Genomic DNA, 21196 nt, shown 5'->3' with positions numbered 1-21196 from the left:
TGGAGATTCAGTCAGGATGGTGTCCAGTACCTCATGCTTGTCTCCCTGTGGGGATTCAGTCAGGATGGTGTCCAGTACCTTGTGCTTGTCTCCCTGTGGAGATTCAGTCAGGACGGTGTCCAGTACCTCATGCTTGTCTCCCTGTGGAGATTCAGTCAGGATGGTGTCCAGTACCTTGTGCTTGTCTCCCTGTGGAGATTCAGGCAGGATGGTGTCCAGTACCTTGTGCTTGTCTCCCTGTGGAGATTCAGGCAGGATGGTGTCCAGTACCTTGTGCTTGTCTCCCTGTGGAGATTCAGTCAGGATGGTGTCCAGTACTTCATGCTTGTCTCCCTGTGGGGGCAGTGGTGTAGCCTAGCGGTTAAAACCAAACTCTCTCACTCACTCACTCTATGCTGGGAGATACGGTGGAGGTACGGTGGATAGACAGGAAATAGAGCCTTGCTTAGCTGACTGTCAAGTACACATGATTATTTTTCATCCACTTCTTCAGAGGCATTTAGAAGTTGGATGAACATGCATTCATGACATGTTTTTGGATTACAACTTTTGTATTCTTTATCAGGGCTAATTCTTGCTCCTTCATCGGAGTGTATATACTTAGATAGATATAGATAGAACATGTTTACACAAAGCATGGTGGGAGAATGTACAGAGATAACTCAGCATTCACCTGATGAGGGAGAAAGAATTAGCTCTGAAATTTTGAGATAGAAAATGAAAAAAGATGTTATCGAAAAACAGGTCATGTATTCATATTGTACATCCAGTTCTTTCACTTTCCGTGTAACTTAGTGCATACCCATGGAACCAGAACCTGTGATTCTGGGTTTGAATCCTAGTTCACTTAGATTTTGTTTCTAGGTTTGTCAGCACCGGACCCATACTGAGGTTTATCTGTATTACCTCGGGTTTCCTCCTCCATGTAACTGACCCACTGTGAGAAAACTGAAATAATGTTAATGGTATTAAACCCAACTCACTCACTCACTCACTGTGTCACGCCATGACAGATTAACTATAGTTACAATAGTATTTGTGTTCCTGAAATATTTTTGGGTAGAATATCCAAAAGAAAATGTGGAACATAACCGTCTTGGTGCTGGAATGTAAGTACTATGAGACTATGTAAGTATATAACTGTTTATGGATTATCCAGAAAAAAACTCTGACAGCATATCCCCTCCTTAACCTAACAATAGGACAAGACACTCTGACAGCATATCGCCTCCTTAACCTAACTATAGGACAAGACACTCTGACTGTCAAGCTGTTTTTTCTTGACCCTAACTATGGGACAAATCAAGACATTGACATCTTGACCTTACTTGACCTTGCAACAAGATCCCTGACATGATGCCAGTCATGTCTACACTTGAAGGTGTTACGAGAAAATAACTTCAGAATTGAAGTGAGACGAATTCCATGAAGGATGGTGCATGTGTGCGAGCTATGCTCGAGAACCCTCTACAAGACACCCTGTTGTATCGGCTTGTAGATAAGTGACTTAATGAAGTTGTCTACGAAGGGTATACCCAAGCGATGATGGATGTTCAATGTAATTTTGTTTATTCCAGGTGACAGATTTGCAGTCCAGTGGAAAAATGTTGTGCTGAAGGATCAAAACGAGAGTAAGAACTTGTTATATCTGGGGTCAGTGGGGCCGCCTTGCAGTTGAAGCAATCGCTTGTTCAGTTTGGGTTCGATTCCACTCATACCCATGAAGATCCGGGTTAGAATTGATCTTCAGTAACCCCATGCTTGTCGTAACAGGCGACTAACGGGATCGGGTGGTCAGGCTCGCTGACTTGGTTGACACATGTCATTGGTCCCAATTGCGTAGATCGATGCTCACGCTGTTGATCCCTGGATTGTTTGGTTCAGACTCGATTATTTACAGACCGCCGCCATATAGCTGGAATATTGCTGAGTGTGGCGTAAAACTAACCTCACTCACTTGATTCCACACATGTTTACAATGTAATAAGCCCATTTCTGACCCAGCCATGACATCACTGCAGTAGTTTTAAAAGAGTGTGAAACCATATCCTATTATCTTTTAATGAAAACTATCCTGCTGACTACCTCCTTGGCGTTTGGTGCTAGAATAAGTCCCAAGAATCATGTCGGTTGTAAGGGGTGACTAACTGGATGTGGTGGTGAGACTTGGTTGATTGACGTCGTACCTCAACAGCATACATCGCTACTCACATCAGTCACTGGATTGTCTGATCCAGACACAGTTATAGTCACACACTCACTCCATGATTACTGCTTAGAGTGGCAAACTATCTAGGTGAGCACTCTTCTAATCCGTTTGCCAAGATTGCTGAATCAATTAGCAATTATGAAATATGCTCGCTGAAGGCAAATATATTCTCAGTATACATTCCCTAGGAATCCAGTTTAATCATGTTTATATATTGAACACTCCCAAAGGCCAGTAGAAAGCTGGGTAAAACGTATAAATGATATATTTCCTGCCCATAATGGTGCGACTGTTGGCTACAATGTTACAATGTTGTTGCTCCAGCTGGTACCTTCGACTTCCAAGTTCAGCTTCATGCAGATGGCACTATAAAGTTCCTCTACAAACAGGTGAGCACAGACTGTGTGAAGCGCCCATAAAATATCTTGTTACATCTCACAGAGAAACACTTGAGTTGGCTTCTTCCTACATTCTGTCATTATTCTTTTGTGTTACATGTTGAGTTTGCAATATGAATTAAACCTGGCTGAGGGTTAGGGGCAGGAGCTAGGATTTCTACAAGTGAGGGTTCGGGATATGTTATATTTCTAAACAAAAGTAATTGTGGATGTTCTGTTGTGGGTAAAAGTAAATTGCTTTGGCCTCTCAGAGAACCGCATTCAGGGATAGAAATACTTCTTTTTCTAAGTGTGCCTCAGGGCACCAGGCAAATATTTTAAACGTGCCTTTCAGAAATCAAGTGTGCCCACATGTAGCAATGATGATGATCATTTGAAATGTAATGTCAGTAAACAACAAATGTAACCTGTTTTCTGTTTTTACCGATATGTCTTGTTTAAGATGGCTTTCTTAAGCTTCATTTGTTCTGCTTTCCCAACACCTTTAATAGCTAAGAATTTTGTGACAGGTTTACTTGTTCAATATATCTAACATGCACAATTTCCTCTTCAATAACCAATCTATCAGTACTCCCATCACTCTAAATGGAAAAACAACCAGATTTCTTGACATCATCCATCATAATTCCAGTAATTTCCTTGGCGATAAAGTCAATAAATGTTTTTGCTTGTTTGTCATTTGCGTAAGTGTTTTGTTTTGGGGATTACATGACTAAGGGTGAGGTATGCGTGCCATAAGAACACCAAGAACATTTTTTATCCGTGCCATTTCAGTATTTACCGTGCCATGGCACCCTAATATATGGGGTATTTCGAACCCTGGCTTTGTAAGACCGTAAGATGCATGTCATTGTATCCCAGGATCCATGATTGGTCATAACATGGGTTGCTGGTTTGGATGATCCAGACACGCCACCATTGTAAAGATGGAATATTACTTTCTGCATCATTATGCAAACAAATATTAATGAACTATGATTTAAAAAAAATATTAATGTTTATTCCCCTGAAACTGTTTGAATGACTCTGACTTTGTCCAGTGATATGCTCAGATTGAGATGGCAGCAGATGTTAATGTTAATGAATACAGACAGCAGGTCATTATGATGCTTATTGCTCCTCTCTGTGTGATGATATGATGTTTTCTTTGTTATAGTTACCGATAAAACTGTCTGCTATATCCAGTCAGAACCACCCAGTGAAGATCGGTGTGTCCGACGCCTTTTATATTGACTCCTACCTCAAAGCCCAGGGTGAGAGGACACTCATTTTTCTTGGACTTGTCTGTGTGTGGTATCTTGATGTTGATCACTGGATTGTCTGGTCCAGACTCAATTATTAAAGACTGCCGCCATGTAACTGGAATATTTCTGAGTGTGTGGTTAAACAGCCAACAGTGTGCCGTGTACCTCCGGCCTTAAGGAGCTGGCACAGAGTGATCTGACTGAAATACTGTTCAAATTAACTCTTTACTAATAGTTGTTAGCAGCTAAAGTTTGGGCATATGTTGTCTTCAATACCACAGCTGCCTCACTTCACCATGCCAGGATCTGCTAATCTTGAATCCTAAAATTATGTCCAAAGTATTGTTGTACACAATCATTTGTCAACGTTGACTTGGTCAGAAAAGACTGTTGTCTTTAAAGTATTTTGAATTCACCATCCAGCTTCAGTTTGTGATATTTTCTGTTGTTTTGTTTTGCTGTAAGACGTATATAGCATGATGGCAATATACTTGTTCACAGTGACAAAATGTTGGTGTTTGTGTTTCAGGTATACGACGTAGAACGATCTACGAGTATCACCGAGTGTCCTTCCACCCAGACCAGGTTGAGCAGGGAACCGTCATCATCATGAAGCCACTGCCAAGTAACTACCTGTCTCACTCCAGTACTTAGCAGGCCCATTATAGGGTTCTGTGTCCCCAGGAGTCCAGGGCAGAACAGGTCCCCGATACTTCTTGCTGTTTGATCTGTGGGGATAACAGGGCAGAATAGGTCCCCAATACCTCTTGCTGTTTGATCTGTGTGGATAACAGGGCAGAACAGGTCCCCAATACACCTTGCTGTTTGATCTGTGGGGATAACAGGGCAGAACAGGTCCCCAATACACCTTGCTGTTTGATCTGTGGGGATAACAGGGCAGAACAGGTCCCCAATACACCTTGCTGTTTGATCTGTGTGGATAACAGGGCAGAACAGGTCCCCAATACTCCTTGCTGTTTGATCTGTGGGGATAACAGGGCAGAACAGGTCCCCAATACACCTTGCTGTTTGATCTGTGGGGATAACAGGGCAGAACAGGTCCCCAATACACCTTGCTGTTTGATCTGTGTGGGGATAACAGGGCAGAACAGGTCCCCAATACACCTTGCTGTTTGATCTGTGTGGGATAACAGGGCAGAACAGGTCCCCAATACACCTTGCTGATCTTTGATCTGTGGGGATAACAGGGCAGAACAGGTCCCCAATACACCTTGCTGTTTGATCTGTGTGGGATAACAGGGCAGAACAGGTCCCCAATACACCTTGCTGTTTGATCTGTGTGGATAACAGGGCAGAACAGGTCCCCAATACACCTTGCTGTTTGATCTGTGGGGATAACAGGGCAGAACAGGTCCCCAATACACCTTGCTGTTTGATCTGTGGGGATAACAGGGCAGAACAGGTCCCCAATACCCCTTGCTGTTTGATCTGTGTGTGTGGATAACAGATAACAGGGCAGAACAGGTCCCCAATACTCCTTGCTGTTTGATCTGTGGGGATAACAGGGCAGAACAGGTCCCCAATACTCCTTGCTGTTTGATCTGTGTGGATAACAGGGCAGAACAGGTCCCCAATACACCTTGCTGTTTGATCTGTGGGGATAACAGGGCAGAACAGGTCCCCAATACTCCTTGCTGTTTGATCTGTGGGGATAACAGGGCAGAACAGGTCCCCAATACTTCTTGCTGTTTGATCTGTGTGGATAACAGGGCAGAACAGGTCCCCAATACTTCTTGCTGTTTGATCTGTGTGGTGTGGATAACAGGGCAGAACAGGTCCCCAATACTCCTTGCTGTTTGATCTGTGTGGATAACAGGGCAGAACAGGTCCCCAATACACCTTGCTGTTTGATCTGTGGGGATAACAGGGCAGAACAGGTCCCCAATACACCTTGCTGTTTGATCTGTGTGTATAACAGGGCAGAACAGGTCCCCAATACACCTTGCTGTTTGATCTGTGTGGGATAACAGGGCAGAACAGGTCCCCAATACACCTTTTGCTGTTTGATCTGTGGGGATAACAGGGCAGAACAGGTCCCCAATACACCTTGCTGTTTGATCTGTGTGTGGATAACAGGGCAGAACAGGTCCCCAATACACCTTGCTGTTTGATCTGTGGGGATAACAGGGCAGAACAGGTCCCCAATACACCTTGCTGTTTGATCTGTGGGGATAACAGGGCAGAACAGGTCCCCAATACACCTTGCTGTTTGATCTGTGGGGATAACAGGGCAGAACAGGTCCCCAATACACCTTGCTGTTTGATATGTGTGGATAACAGAGCAAAATAGGTCCCCAATACACCTTGCTGTTTGATCTGTGCGGATAACAGGGCAGAACAGGTCCCCAATACCTCTTGCTTCTTGGCCTGTCCGGATAACATTATCTGTACTTATTTCCTCAGTACTTATTTTTTCAAGAATAGATTCCCCCATTCTCAGTATTTGTTTCCTGATACAAGCAGCCACACATGTGTATGCATGCTTGAATGGGATGTTGAGCCCAGTTTCCCTTCACCTCAAGAATAGTTCCCACTGTACCAGGCACTTAATTATAGCAGAAGAAACAAAATGCACACTCAGCATTACTAACACACGATGCCTGCATCCGCCTTTGTATTGCTAAGCGATGTTCCAATGAATGTTCCAGCATGCAACATCATCTCGGACTGCAGGAAGTGTGTGAATCACGACTCTGAACAAGTGAAATTTGACTGCAAGTGGTGTGGTTCACTGGGACGTTGTTCAGACGGAATAGACTGGCACCGTGCGGAGTGGCTCAACAGTGGATGCTCCAAGCTGGTAGGAACTAATTGCACCCCTACACAAACACCTTGTTTTATCAGTACTGTCAAAATTATTGTTCAGGATTTAGACACACTAACATTCACGAACCCCAATTCTCCTGTGAGTGGACAAGTGCATTGTACTTCCTGTAGATAAGGGCTAACTACTTTTTTAACTATCCACATTTATTAAACACTTTAACTTGTTGTCACCCCCAGCATGAGCCTTCTGTGACAGCAGTAAGGGGACAATGGCTGCAAACTGTGGTACCTTAGTGGCCGTTAGTGTCACATTAGTGACTGTGACGCGTTCACTCGTCGCACCGAAGACCCGGCTTCGATTCCCCACATGGGTACAATGTGTGAAGCCCATTTCTGGTGTTCCCTGCTGGAATATTGCTAAAAACAGCATAAAACTAAATTCACCCACTCACTCACTCACTCACTTACCAACTGTCTTGTTGGATATCAGCCAGGCTGGAGTACTGTGCAGTCAACATCATATGGCTCTAAATTGCATGTTTTTTCATGAAGCCTCTTGTGGCTTGTTTTGATGACAGTTAACTTGCGAAACATCAGTTTAAAGTATTTCTGAATATTTTCAAAATCTCTGTCATGAATATTTTGTGTTCTCTTTCAGTATAACATGCACAAAATATGGAGTGATTTCGAACTTGACTTATCAAATCACCGAATTGCTCCTGTTATGTTTTATGGGCACTTGTCTAGTGGACCGCCGTATTTGTCGAACTTGTTAACATGTCTGCATGACAACCTGACCCCTCTGTAAGATCACTCGCTTTCAGTATATCCTTGCAACAATATTCCACAAAACAATGTAACCACTTCAATTTTGACTAACATTCCTATCACTAAAAGGGGTGGTGGGGTAGCCTTGTGGTCGAAGCGTTCGCTTGTCACGCCGAAGACCCAGGTTCAATTCCCCACATGGGTACAATGTGTGAAGCCCCTATCTGGCACTGCTGGAATACTGCTAAAAGCAGCGTAAAACTAAATTCACTCACTATTCACTAAAACTGTTTGATCCAGTCCCAGATACGTGACATTGATAGGGGTAAGGTCTCTTTGAGGAATGGTCCTGCTTAGGTCAACAGATTCGACTACAGGTGGGGTTTCAGGTCATACCCCCAGTAAACCTACTAGAGTTAGAGGAGATCAACTGGGTGTAAGTGTATCTTATGTCAGTACTGACCAGAAAAACTTTTGTACTGGAATGCCAGAATGAATTTCTAGATTCTTGCAATGTAGTTAATCAACGTTGCCATCAAAACTTGTTACTGGAAGGACATGCTCCTGCAATGAATTCTTGACAGTGCAGTATTGACATGACCGCAGCTATATGGCTGGAATATTGCTGAGTACGACCTAAACAGCAACCCAACCAACCAACCTACCTGTCATTTCCAAATAATTTGGGGTTGGTTTTTTTACAATCTGTGGACAGTCAGTAAAGGGCCTTATATTGCAAGACAACTAATCATTTTCCAATTTTCATTCTCTTATTGCTTCGTTGCAGTTTTCCCAGTCTCGGGTATGTTTAATGTATCACAGCATGCATGTAGTGTTGATGTCAGTGACAGTGTATTCAGTTTATTTATAGACATGGGGATTTCCGTGTCTTGTGGACATAGGAACCAACCATTCTCTCAGTGGTATGGAATACTGCAGATTGTTGGTTATATAACATTTTAGATCCAAGATAGCATCCAGCAATATGATGCCAATGTTTGGTACAGGAAGAATACTATGAAATTATTAAATTATTTTGGAGCAATTTTCATGATATTGCATACCATTTGTAGAATCAATTGAAATCCAAATTTTGCAATTATTTATAATTCAATTAAAAACATTTCATCAAGATAATTACCAGTGAGTGAAATGGTGTGGCAAGTTCGTGTACATTGTGCACATTTTATTTTCCTCAAAGGTTCAATACTTTTTCATTTTATTTTTCTTTCTTAGATTCTTCTGCTCTTTTGTTTTGGTCATTATTCTGTTTCTCCTTGGTGGGTGCAGGCTCAAACATTACACGCGGAACATGGGGAAGTGTGCAGCATATTGATGTATTCTTGAAAGTTGCTTTGGGAATTTGCCCAGTAAAGTAAACACAACTTCACTTAAAGAGGGAAATATTGATCAACATAGGATACATCACACAAGCTGCTGTTGTTGTATTTCTATTACTTAGGAATCAATTAGATTATAACACTTATGAGTCCAGAATGACATATCATTATCTATTTTTACTTAAATAATCACAGATATATTTGTAGCAGTCTATTCTCCATGTGAAACTATCCCTCTCTTTGTCTAACAATCTCCATGCTGAATATTAACCTATAACTCCCATGCTATCATTTGGCCCAAAGCAAGCATTGTTCTCAGAGTCGGTGAACTTTTATTTCCATATCCCTGTAAATATTCCCTGAACATTTGTTGCTTTTCAATATTGTGTGCATCAGTACAAGTACAATCAGTACAATCAAGAGGGCCGTGATCCCGATACACCCCTATTGTGTTCCAAGGTTTGTCTCAACCATACGCATGCTCCCAGGTTATATAGACATCTTAGACAGTGAAACGATGTAAAGATATGGTACTTGTTGGCATTCGGCATTAATGCGTACAACAAGGACTGGTGGCTCGGAGTCAGTATAATGTGTCTGAGTGGGGTATTCATGCTTAACTGCGGCATGGTATCTCAGTGGGCTAGCACTATAAAACCAGCTTAAGTCTGGGCTAGTACAAGCAGCCACACCTGAACACGCATGCACGTCACATGAGCGAAATGTTGTCAAGTACGATGTTATACCCTATTTCACCTCACCTCTTAGACAATGATCACGTGACTCTCACACTGAGATGAAACACCATGATGTAACTGGAATGCTTTTAAAAGCAGTGTTAAACAAACTCACACACTTACTCACATTCATACCAGAGAATTCCTAGTTTGAGACAAAATAAGGATTTTCTCACAACTTGACTGAACAGTAAACTTGGTATAGAATTCTTCATAAATCCCTGCCAAGACGTGGAAGACTTTATGTTTATGTTTGGACTTTATTGCACTTTCTCAGTAAAGTAAAGATTCTTGTCAAGGCACCTAATCACAAGCACACAAAGTCGGCAATCTAACCCATTCTAGCCTTGAAGCCATGGACAGGTGATCTGCAAGTCATACTGTCCATTCATTATCAAGGAGTGTCTGAAGCCAAGACAATATGAGGTGACACAGTGACACAATGTTGGCCTGTAGCCCTGTGACCTATATTCCATGTTGGAAGATAGGGCAGAAACGATTCTGTCCAACTTTGTCTGAGGTAACTGACTGGAGACCACATGGCTCACCAAGCATGCTCAGTAATTTGTCTGAGGCAAAGGGGAGATAACTGTGAAGGACAGGGGAGATAACTCTGAATCACAGGGGAGATAACTCTGAATCGCAGGGGAGATAACTCTGAAGGCAGGGCATTTACCTACCTGATTGTGTTTCATGGTTTGTTGCCACCATGCCCATGAGCATAGGTTTCCTGAAATGTTAAACATTGGAGACCTTCATCACTTCGGGCTGTCCTCCCATACAAGCAGATATACCGGAACATGTATTGTCTGGTATTCTATTCAAAGCAGTGTTGAACCCACCTCACCCACTCACTCACTCACTCGTCACAATACTCACTTAACCATACTCTCTCTATTGCTGTTGTACACAACTGCTGTACCCCAACTAAAAGCTGTAGTCACACCCTCTCTTTTAACTTTAGTCTGACTAATTAACAATAGCATTTTTTTTCATTCGAATAACATGGATGCTTTTTGGATTACCAATCATGAATCCACTACACAGGTAGACATGCACAATGATTATGTTTGTACTGGTACTCTAACGCTCTGTTGCTATAATAAATAGGTTTGATGGTTGGAGTACGGCCACATGAGCTGTCTGCAACTCTTGCCACATGTCCAAAGCCAGAGTCCAGTAAACTTCTATTCAGTGTAGTCAGCTCAGTGCATGTTATATCATGAGACATCTGTGAAATAGCGGGAATATCGCTGAATGTGGTGTTAAATATGCAGGACAGTAATTGTGTCAGCGTGTTGGCGGTGATCATCATAGGTCAATAGCGGTGTCATTTCTCATTATACTAACCACATGGGTGTTACTCAAGAATTTGAAGAATGTTCTTCATGTTCTTCCCATGTATGTTCCAACACAGGCGAGACGTTCCGTCTATTATTTTTGCTGTGTGCTTTTAGTTTTTAGGTAACCCTGTGCAGTGGCTAAATGATGTCATCTATGATCTCCATCTTGAGTGATCCACAAAAAGTTCATTAATACGTAGTAAATGTTCAGGTCTATAGAATACAAACTTAACATTAATATTGGTGCATTAACAAGGAAGTGCAACTTGATTTTAGGCGCTAAATAGTACAGCCCAGTGTGATGCAACAACTACAAGTACAACAACTGCATCTCCAACTACTCCTACTACTACAACAACAACTACTCCTACTACAACATCAACTACTCCTACTACAACATCAACTACTCCTACAACTCCAGCTCCAACCACCACCACCACCACTACTACTACTACTACCCCTCCATCTACCTCATCATCAGCCCCCATTAGTGCCAGACGTTCGGATTGTGGTGGGGTGAGCAGAACGAGCATGGAGACTGACATTGATACTGGTTGCATTACAGCTAGTTCTGCTAGTAACAATATCCTAGACAACTCACCATCAACTAACCCTTTGAAAAAACACTGCTACACAGATAACTAACCTGGCTGGGGATACCACTGCTGCCACTGCTGCTACTGCTACTGCTTTGGAAAATACTGCTGATATGACAAATACTAATACTGCTGCTTCATATGATAAAGTTTCACAAAATGACCGACAGTTCATGTTAACGACAGTTTCCACAAAAATAGTATCCACTTTGCGTGAAAACACTGAGAAAGGGACATCAACCGACAACAGAGCCATACACTCACTCATACTCACTACACCAAGAACTAGGATCGGTGACAAGAATGTCCGCTATCACGTTGTCGATGGCAACACAGCTTCCGGACAGTCTGGAATCACAGGATCAGCATCAAGTCTCTTGGAGGGTTTCCTGTGTGATGTAAATGACTTTGTTTCTCTAAGTGTCGTACATGTGAAATCTGCTTCGGTTGACTGTTTCGAACACACACACTGACTATACAACAAGGTGGACAGACAGACAGAATAAGTGTGCATTCCAACATTGTCAGCAGAACACATTGATCAAGACTAAAACCAAGTTCTTACAAATAAGCAGCTGAAAATATTATTACTCCAAAGTAATTATTTGTCTAATTGAAAGAAGAAGAAATATACATAGGATAAGAACAAGGCTCTAAGGGACTGTACATGAGATACGGGTTGTTATACACTACTTAGTGGATAATGCATGGCCTTGATTGGTTGTCATAGAGATCTGTCCCCTTGTTTGATGCACTACTGCTTATACTGTTTCTCTCTGAGATATCTATTGTTCTGTAAAAGAGTGTGTAGATGGATTCATTGTGGCATGTGTGTGCATCTGTCTGGCCTGCCTTCATCCTGCACAGCAGTTGTAGACATTGCACAAAACAAGGAAGTGTGGCATCATCATCATCTCAAATGTCAATGAATGAATGCTCAGTCATTTTGTGCAATTTAAATAATTGTCAAATTACAAAGTTTTCATAGATATTACAGCTCTTGGTAGGAACATGTGAAACATTGACCCTTCAACCTTCAAAGATGAGGTTTCTACTGGCAAAGCTGCACAGAGGGAAAAGTCGTTTTTATTTGGCAATTCATTTGTCCTGAAATGGTTCCATATTTGTTCACTTTTGACCTAAAGAGTGAATTAAAATGACATGTGATTGTTTGCCATACAGCACTCACCTCAATCTGCAATTGTTTCTCTTCTCTACTTTGTTTTAGGAGTAGTTTAATGTTGTCATTGTTGCAGCACTTGGGTGTAGCTATTTCAGGCTGTTTGTTTATTTTCAAATGATTGCTTTCATGTGTCTTCTTCCATGTATACCGCTCAAAATAACTCACGGAATTCCCACGCTTTTCATATGACTTCTGTCAAAGTCATGATAGATTAACTGTAGTGTTATGATATAATCAGATGTTCTTTAGTTCGTTAGTTCTTTGGACACAGACAGCCTGAACTAATGTCTTGTATGGGACATAAGTTGTATGGGGCAACTAAGCATTCTGTGAAGTGTTTTGTCCCTTCGATGTAGCCGGATTCATTATTGAGGGTTTGAATCTCACATTCAACCGTAATCTTTTGGCCTCTGCATCATCAATGCAACTGCTAAAGAGATTAATCAAAAACTGAAAATATCCAAATGCTGTGGCTTTTCATTCAGCCTTGATGACTTGATGTCACTGAAATATAGTTCATTGTAATGTGACATGGAATTGGTCCCATCACCTTGGATCAGTATCAATTCACACATGACCTGACCCAGTCAGGATTATATCCAGTCCAAGATCCAGTATGACGGATAGCCGGTCACATTCCACTTTCCTCTGATAATCTGTGGTGGCCAAGAGGCCAAAATGCACAATCAGCTGGTCAGTATTGCATTCAAATCCCAGCCATGTTAAAGTTTAAGATCTGTCAGTACAGTTCTGTTCATAGTTCTTGTGACTTCCTGAGAGGTGTATTGTAGTTGAGACCCGTGAAGATCCAGGATAGAATAGGTCTTCAGCAACCAATGCTTGCCACAAAAGGCAACTATGCTTGTCGTAAGAGGCGACTAACGAGATCGGGTGGTCAGGCTCGCTGACTTGGTTGACACATGTCATAGGTTCCCAACTGCGCAGATTGATGCTCATGCTGTTGATCACTGGATTGTCTGGTCCAGACTCAATTATTTACAGACTGGCCATATAGCTGGAATATTGCTGAGTGCGGCGTAAAACTAAACTCACTCACTTATTGTAGCTGTTGAAGTCCAGGTGTCATGGCCGTGGTAGTGTTTAAGATCTGTCAGCACTGTCCGGTTCATAGTTCTTGTGACTTCCTGAGAGTGGTATATTATAGTTGTTGAAGTCCAGGTGTTGTGGCCTCAGAAGGTGTGGATAGATATTTGACTGCAGTCTTTCTGTGACCAGACACACAGAACGGTGTTCTGAACAATGATCAGTTCCAAACTGTAAGAGGCAACTAACGGCTCGCTCACTTGGTTGACACATGTCGATGCTCATACTGTTGATCATGGGATTGTCTGGTCCAGACTCAATTATTTACAGACCACCACCACCATATAGCTGGAATATTGCACAGTGCAGCATACAACTACTCACTCACTCACTCACTCACTCACTCACACACACACACACACACACACACACACACACTCACTCACTCACTCACTCACACACTCACACACTCACTCACTCACTCACACTCACACTCACTCACTCACTCACACTCACACACACACACACTCACTCTCACCCTCACTCTGTTCCAACACTGACGTACCAACATGTACGGAACCAAGCAAATCCTCTTCTTCTTTTTTCTGTTTTTTCTGTTCTGTGAAAACTTGTTTGTCTGTATATGTGACTTATTATGTTCCCTTGAAGCTTACTAAGCAAACAGTGTTTGTTTTGTGTACAGATTTCTAACAATTTCAGAAAAAAAGCTATTTGTGAAATCAGAGCAGGCCCTCTGGCCTGTGAAGACAGAGTAACATGTGCACATATCTGGCTTCTCCTGTACCCAGCTCACCCGGTTCTCTGCCTATCTTTCTCTACACCATGTACGGCTTAGACTAAATCTTCCAAGCAGCAAAGCAATGCAGTGAATGACTGCCTCTCCCAGTACAGGGGACATTTGCTTGTACATGCTTGTGGATGGGTCCGTCTTGTCAGTTTATGAATGTTTAGTTTGCAGTCTTAGACTGGTAGCATGCAGTGTGTGAAATAGCTGCTTGCCCTCCAGCACGTGGCAAGCAAACAGGTCAGGCTGAAGGTTCCGATTTTTCATGGATTTTTCATGTACAACTCTTAGTTGATTAAATATATATGTTCTCCCATTTCCTGTAAATCCATCAAAAATGAAAATAAATGATTTAATATTGGTGTTGAATCAGTTTCAAGATTAGAGTTATCCCCTGTCATCTTGTCTGAGTGGCTGTTCTGAGTGTAACATTGTGTATACAAAACCTGTTTTGATTGATGGTAATTTCTTGTTTAAACTATTTTTATAAAGTTTGACTGCCAGTGTCAAACTTTGTTAGGACCAGAAATAAAATTTTGCATTTTTGAGCAAGTGAAGTTTGAAACTGCTTGGTAATTTTGAAGGTTAGCTCTCCCTGCTGGCCACTTATAACCATTGATATTTTGAGAGTATTTCACACACTGGCTGCATGTATTCCTAGAAATAGTTTTGCTGCTATGTAACTTATCTGACAAAATAATCTTCCGTGGTTGGGAATTATTTCTTAATTTTTGTTTATGTTAACAGTAGCATATTTCTGTATTATCAATATGTTTTATAGGATTTTTATTAATTCCTTTGTAGAGTCAAAGAGATTATTGTGAAAGCCGACTGATCATGACCCTCTGAGAATCAATCTATTATTATACTGTCTTAACTTCAATATATATTAAGCACAATAGACATTAGTGTCTAGTTAATTAATCTGTTTTGATAATTAATGTATTGACATAAATCAGATTAAGATTGAGATGTTTATATTAAACAGCTCACATGTCTGGTTAGTAGGGTTAACTGTACCACTTCTGTTGCTTATCACAATCCTCACAATCACATGTTTTAATCATAACGATATACCTGTCTGCGTGAACACCTGACAACATCTGGTGTAGCCACATGTCTTTATGTTTGTGTTCAACCCGTGAAGGTTTCAGGTTTCAGCAACCTTAGTTTGCTAATTAACTCTCTACCATGAAGATCCAGGCTAGAATCGGTCACCAGCAACCCGTGCTTGTCATAAGAGACGAGTGGGTGGTCCAACTCGGTGACATGGTTGACATTTGTCATCATATCCCAGGTCTACAGTGTGTGAATCATTGGATTGCCTGGTCCAGACTTGATTATTTGCCAACTACCATCATATAGCTGGAATATTGCTGCAGTGTTAAACTACAAACAAATCCAACTCGATATGAATGTTTTGCTCCGACCTTGGATAAAGAAGCATTGATGCTGATTGGCTAATTAGAAAGTCACATGGTCTCATGGTGTTGTCAGATGTTCACACAGAGAGGTGTCTGATTCCAGTAAATGATCTGATGTTGATGTGATTGGGGTAGTTGTTGGTCTTGTACAGTCTGGACATGAGAAGTGAGCTACCTGTATGGTTGTCGAACATGTACCTGCAGTCTGTGATACTGGTAGTCACGGCTACTGATGACAAACGTATTCAATAACTGGACTGTTTCATAGCCCTAGATGTTTAGTAATAGGGGATATTTATTACATCAGGTGATATTTTATAATGTTTTCTTTTTCTCTACAGAATAACACTGAAGGACTATGCAAGGTGCCTGACAGTAAGTGTGTTTTGTGTTTTGATTGTGAAGATCCAGGTTACAGTTGGTCATCGCCAACACATGCTTGTTAAAATAGTCCACTATACTTGTCATATTAGGTGTACCTGCCATGATATTGGTGGAATATTGCAAAAAGCGATGTAAAACCCAACTCACTCACTCACTCACTATTAGATGGGATCAGGAGGCCAGGCTCACTGACCTGGTTGATGCCTGTCGTTGTATCCCAACAGAGTAGATCAATGCTGATAATGCCAGTCCCTGGATTGTCTGGTCATGGTTTGCTTATTACAGACCTCTGTCAATGAGCTGAAATATTGCTGAGTATGGCTTCAAATAACAAACAAAACAAAATCATGGTTGCAAGTTTCTGATAGAGAAAGCAATGTTTCCGATGCCTTGTCTCATGTTCTCGTGAATGGTTGGAGCTGGAACTCGAGGGATGTTCGACTAGCTACAGGCAGGTTCTCTTTGGCTGACAACACAATATTGCATTCCTGGTCTTTTGGTTTGGCCAAACATGACATGATGACACATTTTTTTGTGGTTTGTTTGGTGAGACAGTTCATTTGCATTACATTAACTATCTTCATATTTTGGAAGAAAAAAACATTCTGTTATTAGAAAGCCCCTTTCACAGATTCATGACCTGTTCACTCGACGAGCCTTGAAGGTGTTATAATCTTCCACACACCTGCAGAGGGTCATTATGTGCCATGTGCAGGTTGCTTGGTTATTTGTTGGCCTGCATATTAGAGTTACCTTCCCTTGTTTATAAATCCAGGTTTTGGGAACCCTATAATAGGGGGATATGAATGACCAAAGGCTTACAACTTTGGGTGGGACAGATGACAGTTTGTATTAGATTCTTGTTCCCAAGCAGTCTTTACTGATGACTAAAAGTAGGATAAGTCCTGGCTTGCTTGACTGACAGTCAGTTTTCTACTTTGAAGAATATGTTGCACAAGTTTATCTTTACCGTATATGACCGTCTATAAGACGACCCCATGGATAAGACGACCCCCAAACTTGACCCTTAAAATCACTGTCAAAATGGTATGTTTCGTGCATAAGTCGATCCCCCAGCGTTGGGGTCTTAATCGCAGCACGAAAGTGATTCAATGCTGTTTTCTTACCCCTGGGAAAAAGTTTGTCGAAAGTGTAACCCGTGGATAAGACGACCCCCTTCTACAGACTGCTTTTTGGGGTCCTCAAAATTCGGCTTATAGACCGTAATATACAGTACGGTTTGAGTTTGTGGGTTAAGTGAGCTACAGAGCCTAGCAATTCTACTTTAAGGCAATGTAATCATTATGAGAGTGTTGATGATTTGTTGGTGTTTCAGATTTCCCTGTTGGAGCAGTTGTGGCCATCGTCATCCTCCTCTTGGTGGTGTTTGTGGGCGTGGGAGTGTGGGTGTTCTACGCTTACACACATCCTACTTCAGCATCAGGGATGTGGCTGATGGAGGTGAGTTCGGGCTGTCAGAGTGGACGTTGGTATGGGTGTGGGAGTGTGGATGTTTTTGTCGTATCATTAGTGTTAAGGACAGAGTATGGGGTGTTAGTGTTTGAATGTGGGTTATGGTGTTGATGTCAACTGGGTTGTGTGTATCTCATTGTGGTTGTTAGTGAGACAGTGTAAATTGGTGTTGGTAATTATTCAAGTGAAATATGTGCTAGGTCAAGACAGTTTGACTATTTTCCAAGGTGTCCTGAATGTGTGTTCCTGTTCCTGTTCATTATCACTGTTCTCGATCTCCTTACTGCGCCCTGGTCTGTCACTGCACTATTATGCTTTGAGTGGCAGTTAGAAGTTGGAAGGACATTATTCACAATAACAACTTCTTTTATTGTGATTGCAACATTTCGATACAGATTCTTGTATCATCACTGTTCTCGCTTATGAATCATCTAGGCCTGTAACTGACTGTCACTGTTTTCTTTGCAGCATCGTCCCAGCCAGATGAAGGAGAAGATTGCCAACATCAAGTTCTGGAAGTCCAGCACCCCGACTGGCACAAAATATCAAGTGGAGTCCGAGGCATGAGACAGCAAGGGGAGATAACTCAAGGAGACAATGTTCTATTTTGCACTATCATAAAGGCCACAATTTAGTTTAGTGGGTTGCGTAAAGTAAACAATATCAATGTAAGACATATAACATTAACAATAAGTCATATTTTCAGTATGGGGCTCTAAATAATGATGTACATGTTATACACAGTATCTTGATGCTACTCTTAGTGTAAGACAATTTTCACTTTAGGTGAGATCTCTAGTATTCAGACTTGGTAACAACAATGTGCTAATATCCATGGGAATTTATACAGAGACCAAATTTGGGGTTTGAGAGCAGATTTCACAGGACTTTCCACTGTGAGATACTGACACGTAGTATTGGTCCGTGTTTTATGCAGCACTGTGATTGCACCTTACATTCATGTTGAGTGTTACTGTATTGCTGTGTCTAAGTGTCACCTTACAGGAGGAGAGAGGGACGAATCAGTGTTTTCTGGTTGATCAGTGAACGCTCAAGCAGATGTTTCATACAAAGCCAGCAGAGAGCTCATGTGACATGATGACCTTTCGGCCATGTTTTGGTTTTCATCAGTTGCTGTTTACTAAATTTAGGGACAAGTTAGTGCTCCGGGGGCTTGTCAACAGTGCAGACAACATGGAGCTGTAAGTGTTACTTGGGCTCGTAAACATCGCTAAAATACATGTAAAAACATGGATCGGTAGACTGGTTAACTGGTGGGCATTCTCATAATGCCTACAGACATAGGTGAGACAATTTGCACTTTGCTTGTACATTAAACAAATAATGCCAGAAATTAGGATACGGTATTTTCCGAAACGGGAATATTTTTTACTTCTGCACTTAGTCTCCTCAAACAAATATGGCCGACATGTGTCCACAGGTATAGTGCATGTGTACCTCATTATTATATTATACTCTGTTCTTTGTGAATAAGCCTTTACACAGGACACAGGAGAAACTCTCTGCTGGTGATGTATGTACTAGGATTTGTATTATAGCCTCAACAGGTGGGTGCAGATTATTGTATATATGAATGTGTGTTATTCCAAGATGAGGTAAAAATCTGTGATATTATCAACAATGAAGGAGCTGGCGTAACATTGAGATTGTCTAACTATGTTGACATTTTGTTCAAGACATGAATCGCTTTCACTAGACTGTATATACAACAATGATTTAGCATTCAGTAAATATGATACTTCTCTTAGTAATCTGAATACATTTTGGCTTTCCAAATTTTCATGTTAATCATATGTTTCACAACTAGTTGTAGGGATAGGCTCCTGAATGAATTCTTTTCTTAATTTTTGCATCAGGTACAAGATTTATGGCTTTAGAACATATCAACTTATTCAGACAATGTTTGTAAGCTGCAGATTGTTTTTTAGTTCATTTTTAAGAATTGAAGATGTGACAAGATGTTTTTAGTTTTTGAACTCTTGTTCCTGTGGAGCTTTTCCTTTATCACAGGCACCAGACATATTCTACTCAATAGAAGTTACAGAATGCCTGATTCTTTCATAGTAGTATACATACTCAGTCATCGGAGGGCAGATACAGTATAGTACTATGAAAGAATCGGATACACCTAAACTTGTTTTGCGTAGTATATGTCTGCTTGTAGAACAATACCTGTGTGTGAAATGTCCATGCCATAATGACACAATATTTTTATATTTAGTCAGCCTGATGATCTTGCTTCACCTTCAATTTTAAACTGTGACTTACTATGAACATATCAATTTTTACGTATTTACGCATGTTTTTTTTAGACGTTATAAGGTTGTTGATCATACCTTGTTTGCGTTTCACTTGCAAGGAACGGTGTATCCATGGCAGATCTGACCATTTTTTATTTGCATACATGACACGACATATACAAATCCTTTTGCACTTTTTACAAACAGAACAGCAATAACAACCTTAAAAAAGCAATTACGACAAAATTATGTTTCTTTGACTCTCCACGCACTTTCAGTAAAAACATTATATTGTACTGTGTTTCGTGTTTCGAGCAACATGCAATGTGCAGTAGTACAGGTGATTGTTCCACACCCAGTAGACTCATGGTGCCTGGGATACAATGTGTGAACACCCACTCACTCACTCACTCACTGGCTGATGAGTACCTGTCTACAGGAGGCCAATGTGAACACATTATGGATGCGTACAGCATTGTTGGTGTCTAAAAGACAAGTACTTGTTATCAATAATGTATATGGCAATTGCTTCAGGAATGAGGCATACATATATACGACCTCTTTACTGCACTTCCTACCACAAGAGATTTCACTTCTCCATGGGAAATGCTTCTGTGAGATTTGGTGTTGAACTAATGAGGAAGACGAGAGTTTGTTTACATTTCGGTTTTATTGACACTTTTGATGAGTTTTTGTGTTTTTGCAATTCTACCACATTCCTATTTTGCTTTATGTCCTTAACAAAATGGGTGTTTTTGTACACCCAACAAGGGTGTTGTCTTATATGGAAAAGGGTGTTGGGTGTCGTGATACACTTCACAAGGTACATCTTTGTACATTTTGTGAGGGTATTACCTGACAAAGGTGTCGTGATACTCCTAATTGGGTGTCTTTGTACATTTAAGGGAAATGATGTATTAAACCTAACAGAAGGCTTGTCACAATACACTTACAGAAAGGGTGTCATAATACACTCAGTAGGGCTGTTATGTTTGTCACATGTATGAATCTCATCTCAGTTAATGCTGTATTTGTTTCCACCGTGTAGCTACCAACTCACTCACTCACTCTATCAGATTTGTCATGAGCGCCTCTGTCATTGGCTGTCTGTACAAAATCAAACTCAAGTTTTCAAAATCTGCTGTGATTGGTTCTAATTACTGGGGATACTAGTAGCTAAACTGAACAGGTATTAGACTC

General features: G+C 41.2%; 1 protein-coding gene and 1 long non-coding RNA gene across 4 annotated transcripts in view; one reads left to right on the top strand and one right to left on the bottom strand.

Moving 5' to 3' along the window:
• Positions 1–19901, bottom strand: part of LOC124253469 — a 27738-nt gene extending 7837 nt beyond the window's left edge. Inside the window, exons 1-2 of the long non-coding RNA XR_006892219.1 lie at positions 19833–19901; positions 9405–9407 (exon numbers count right to left, since the gene is read on the bottom strand). This is a non-coding gene — a long non-coding RNA (uncharacterized LOC124253469). The remainder of the gene's footprint in view (positions 1–9404; positions 9408–19832) is intronic.
• Positions 1–21196, top strand: part of LOC124253467 (plexin domain-containing protein 2-like) — a 116138-nt gene extending 94942 nt beyond the window's left edge. The window contains exons 7-15 of one of the 3 annotated variants that reach the window (XM_046687249.1): positions 1578–1631; positions 2534–2598; positions 3764–3860; positions 4381–4476; positions 6521–6672; positions 11103–11342; positions 16220–16253; positions 17599–17723; positions 18204–21196. In XM_046687249.1, the coding sequence (XP_046543205.1) occupies positions 1578–1631; positions 2534–2598; positions 3764–3860; positions 4381–4476; positions 6521–6672; positions 11103–11342; positions 16220–16253; positions 17599–17723; positions 18204–18302 (962 nt within the window). In that variant the 3' untranslated portion in view covers positions 18303–21196. Of the gene's footprint in view, positions 1–1577; positions 1632–2533; positions 2599–3763; positions 3861–4380; positions 4477–6520; positions 6673–8193; positions 8209–11102; positions 11343–16219; positions 16254–17598; positions 17724–18203 lie in introns of all 3 variants that reach the window. The other 2 variants (XM_046687250.1, XM_046687251.1) reach the window with 2 other exon arrangements.

Source organism: Haliotis rubra, unplaced genomic scaffold (genome assembly GCF_003918875.1).
Source record: "Haliotis rubra isolate DU_JTF1 unplaced genomic scaffold, ASM391887v1 Scf541, whole genome shotgun sequence".
NCBI classification, from domain to species: Eukaryota; Metazoa; Mollusca; class Gastropoda; order Lepetellida; family Haliotidae; genus Haliotis; species Haliotis rubra.
This window is presented reverse-complemented; position numbering and strand designations above follow the sequence as displayed.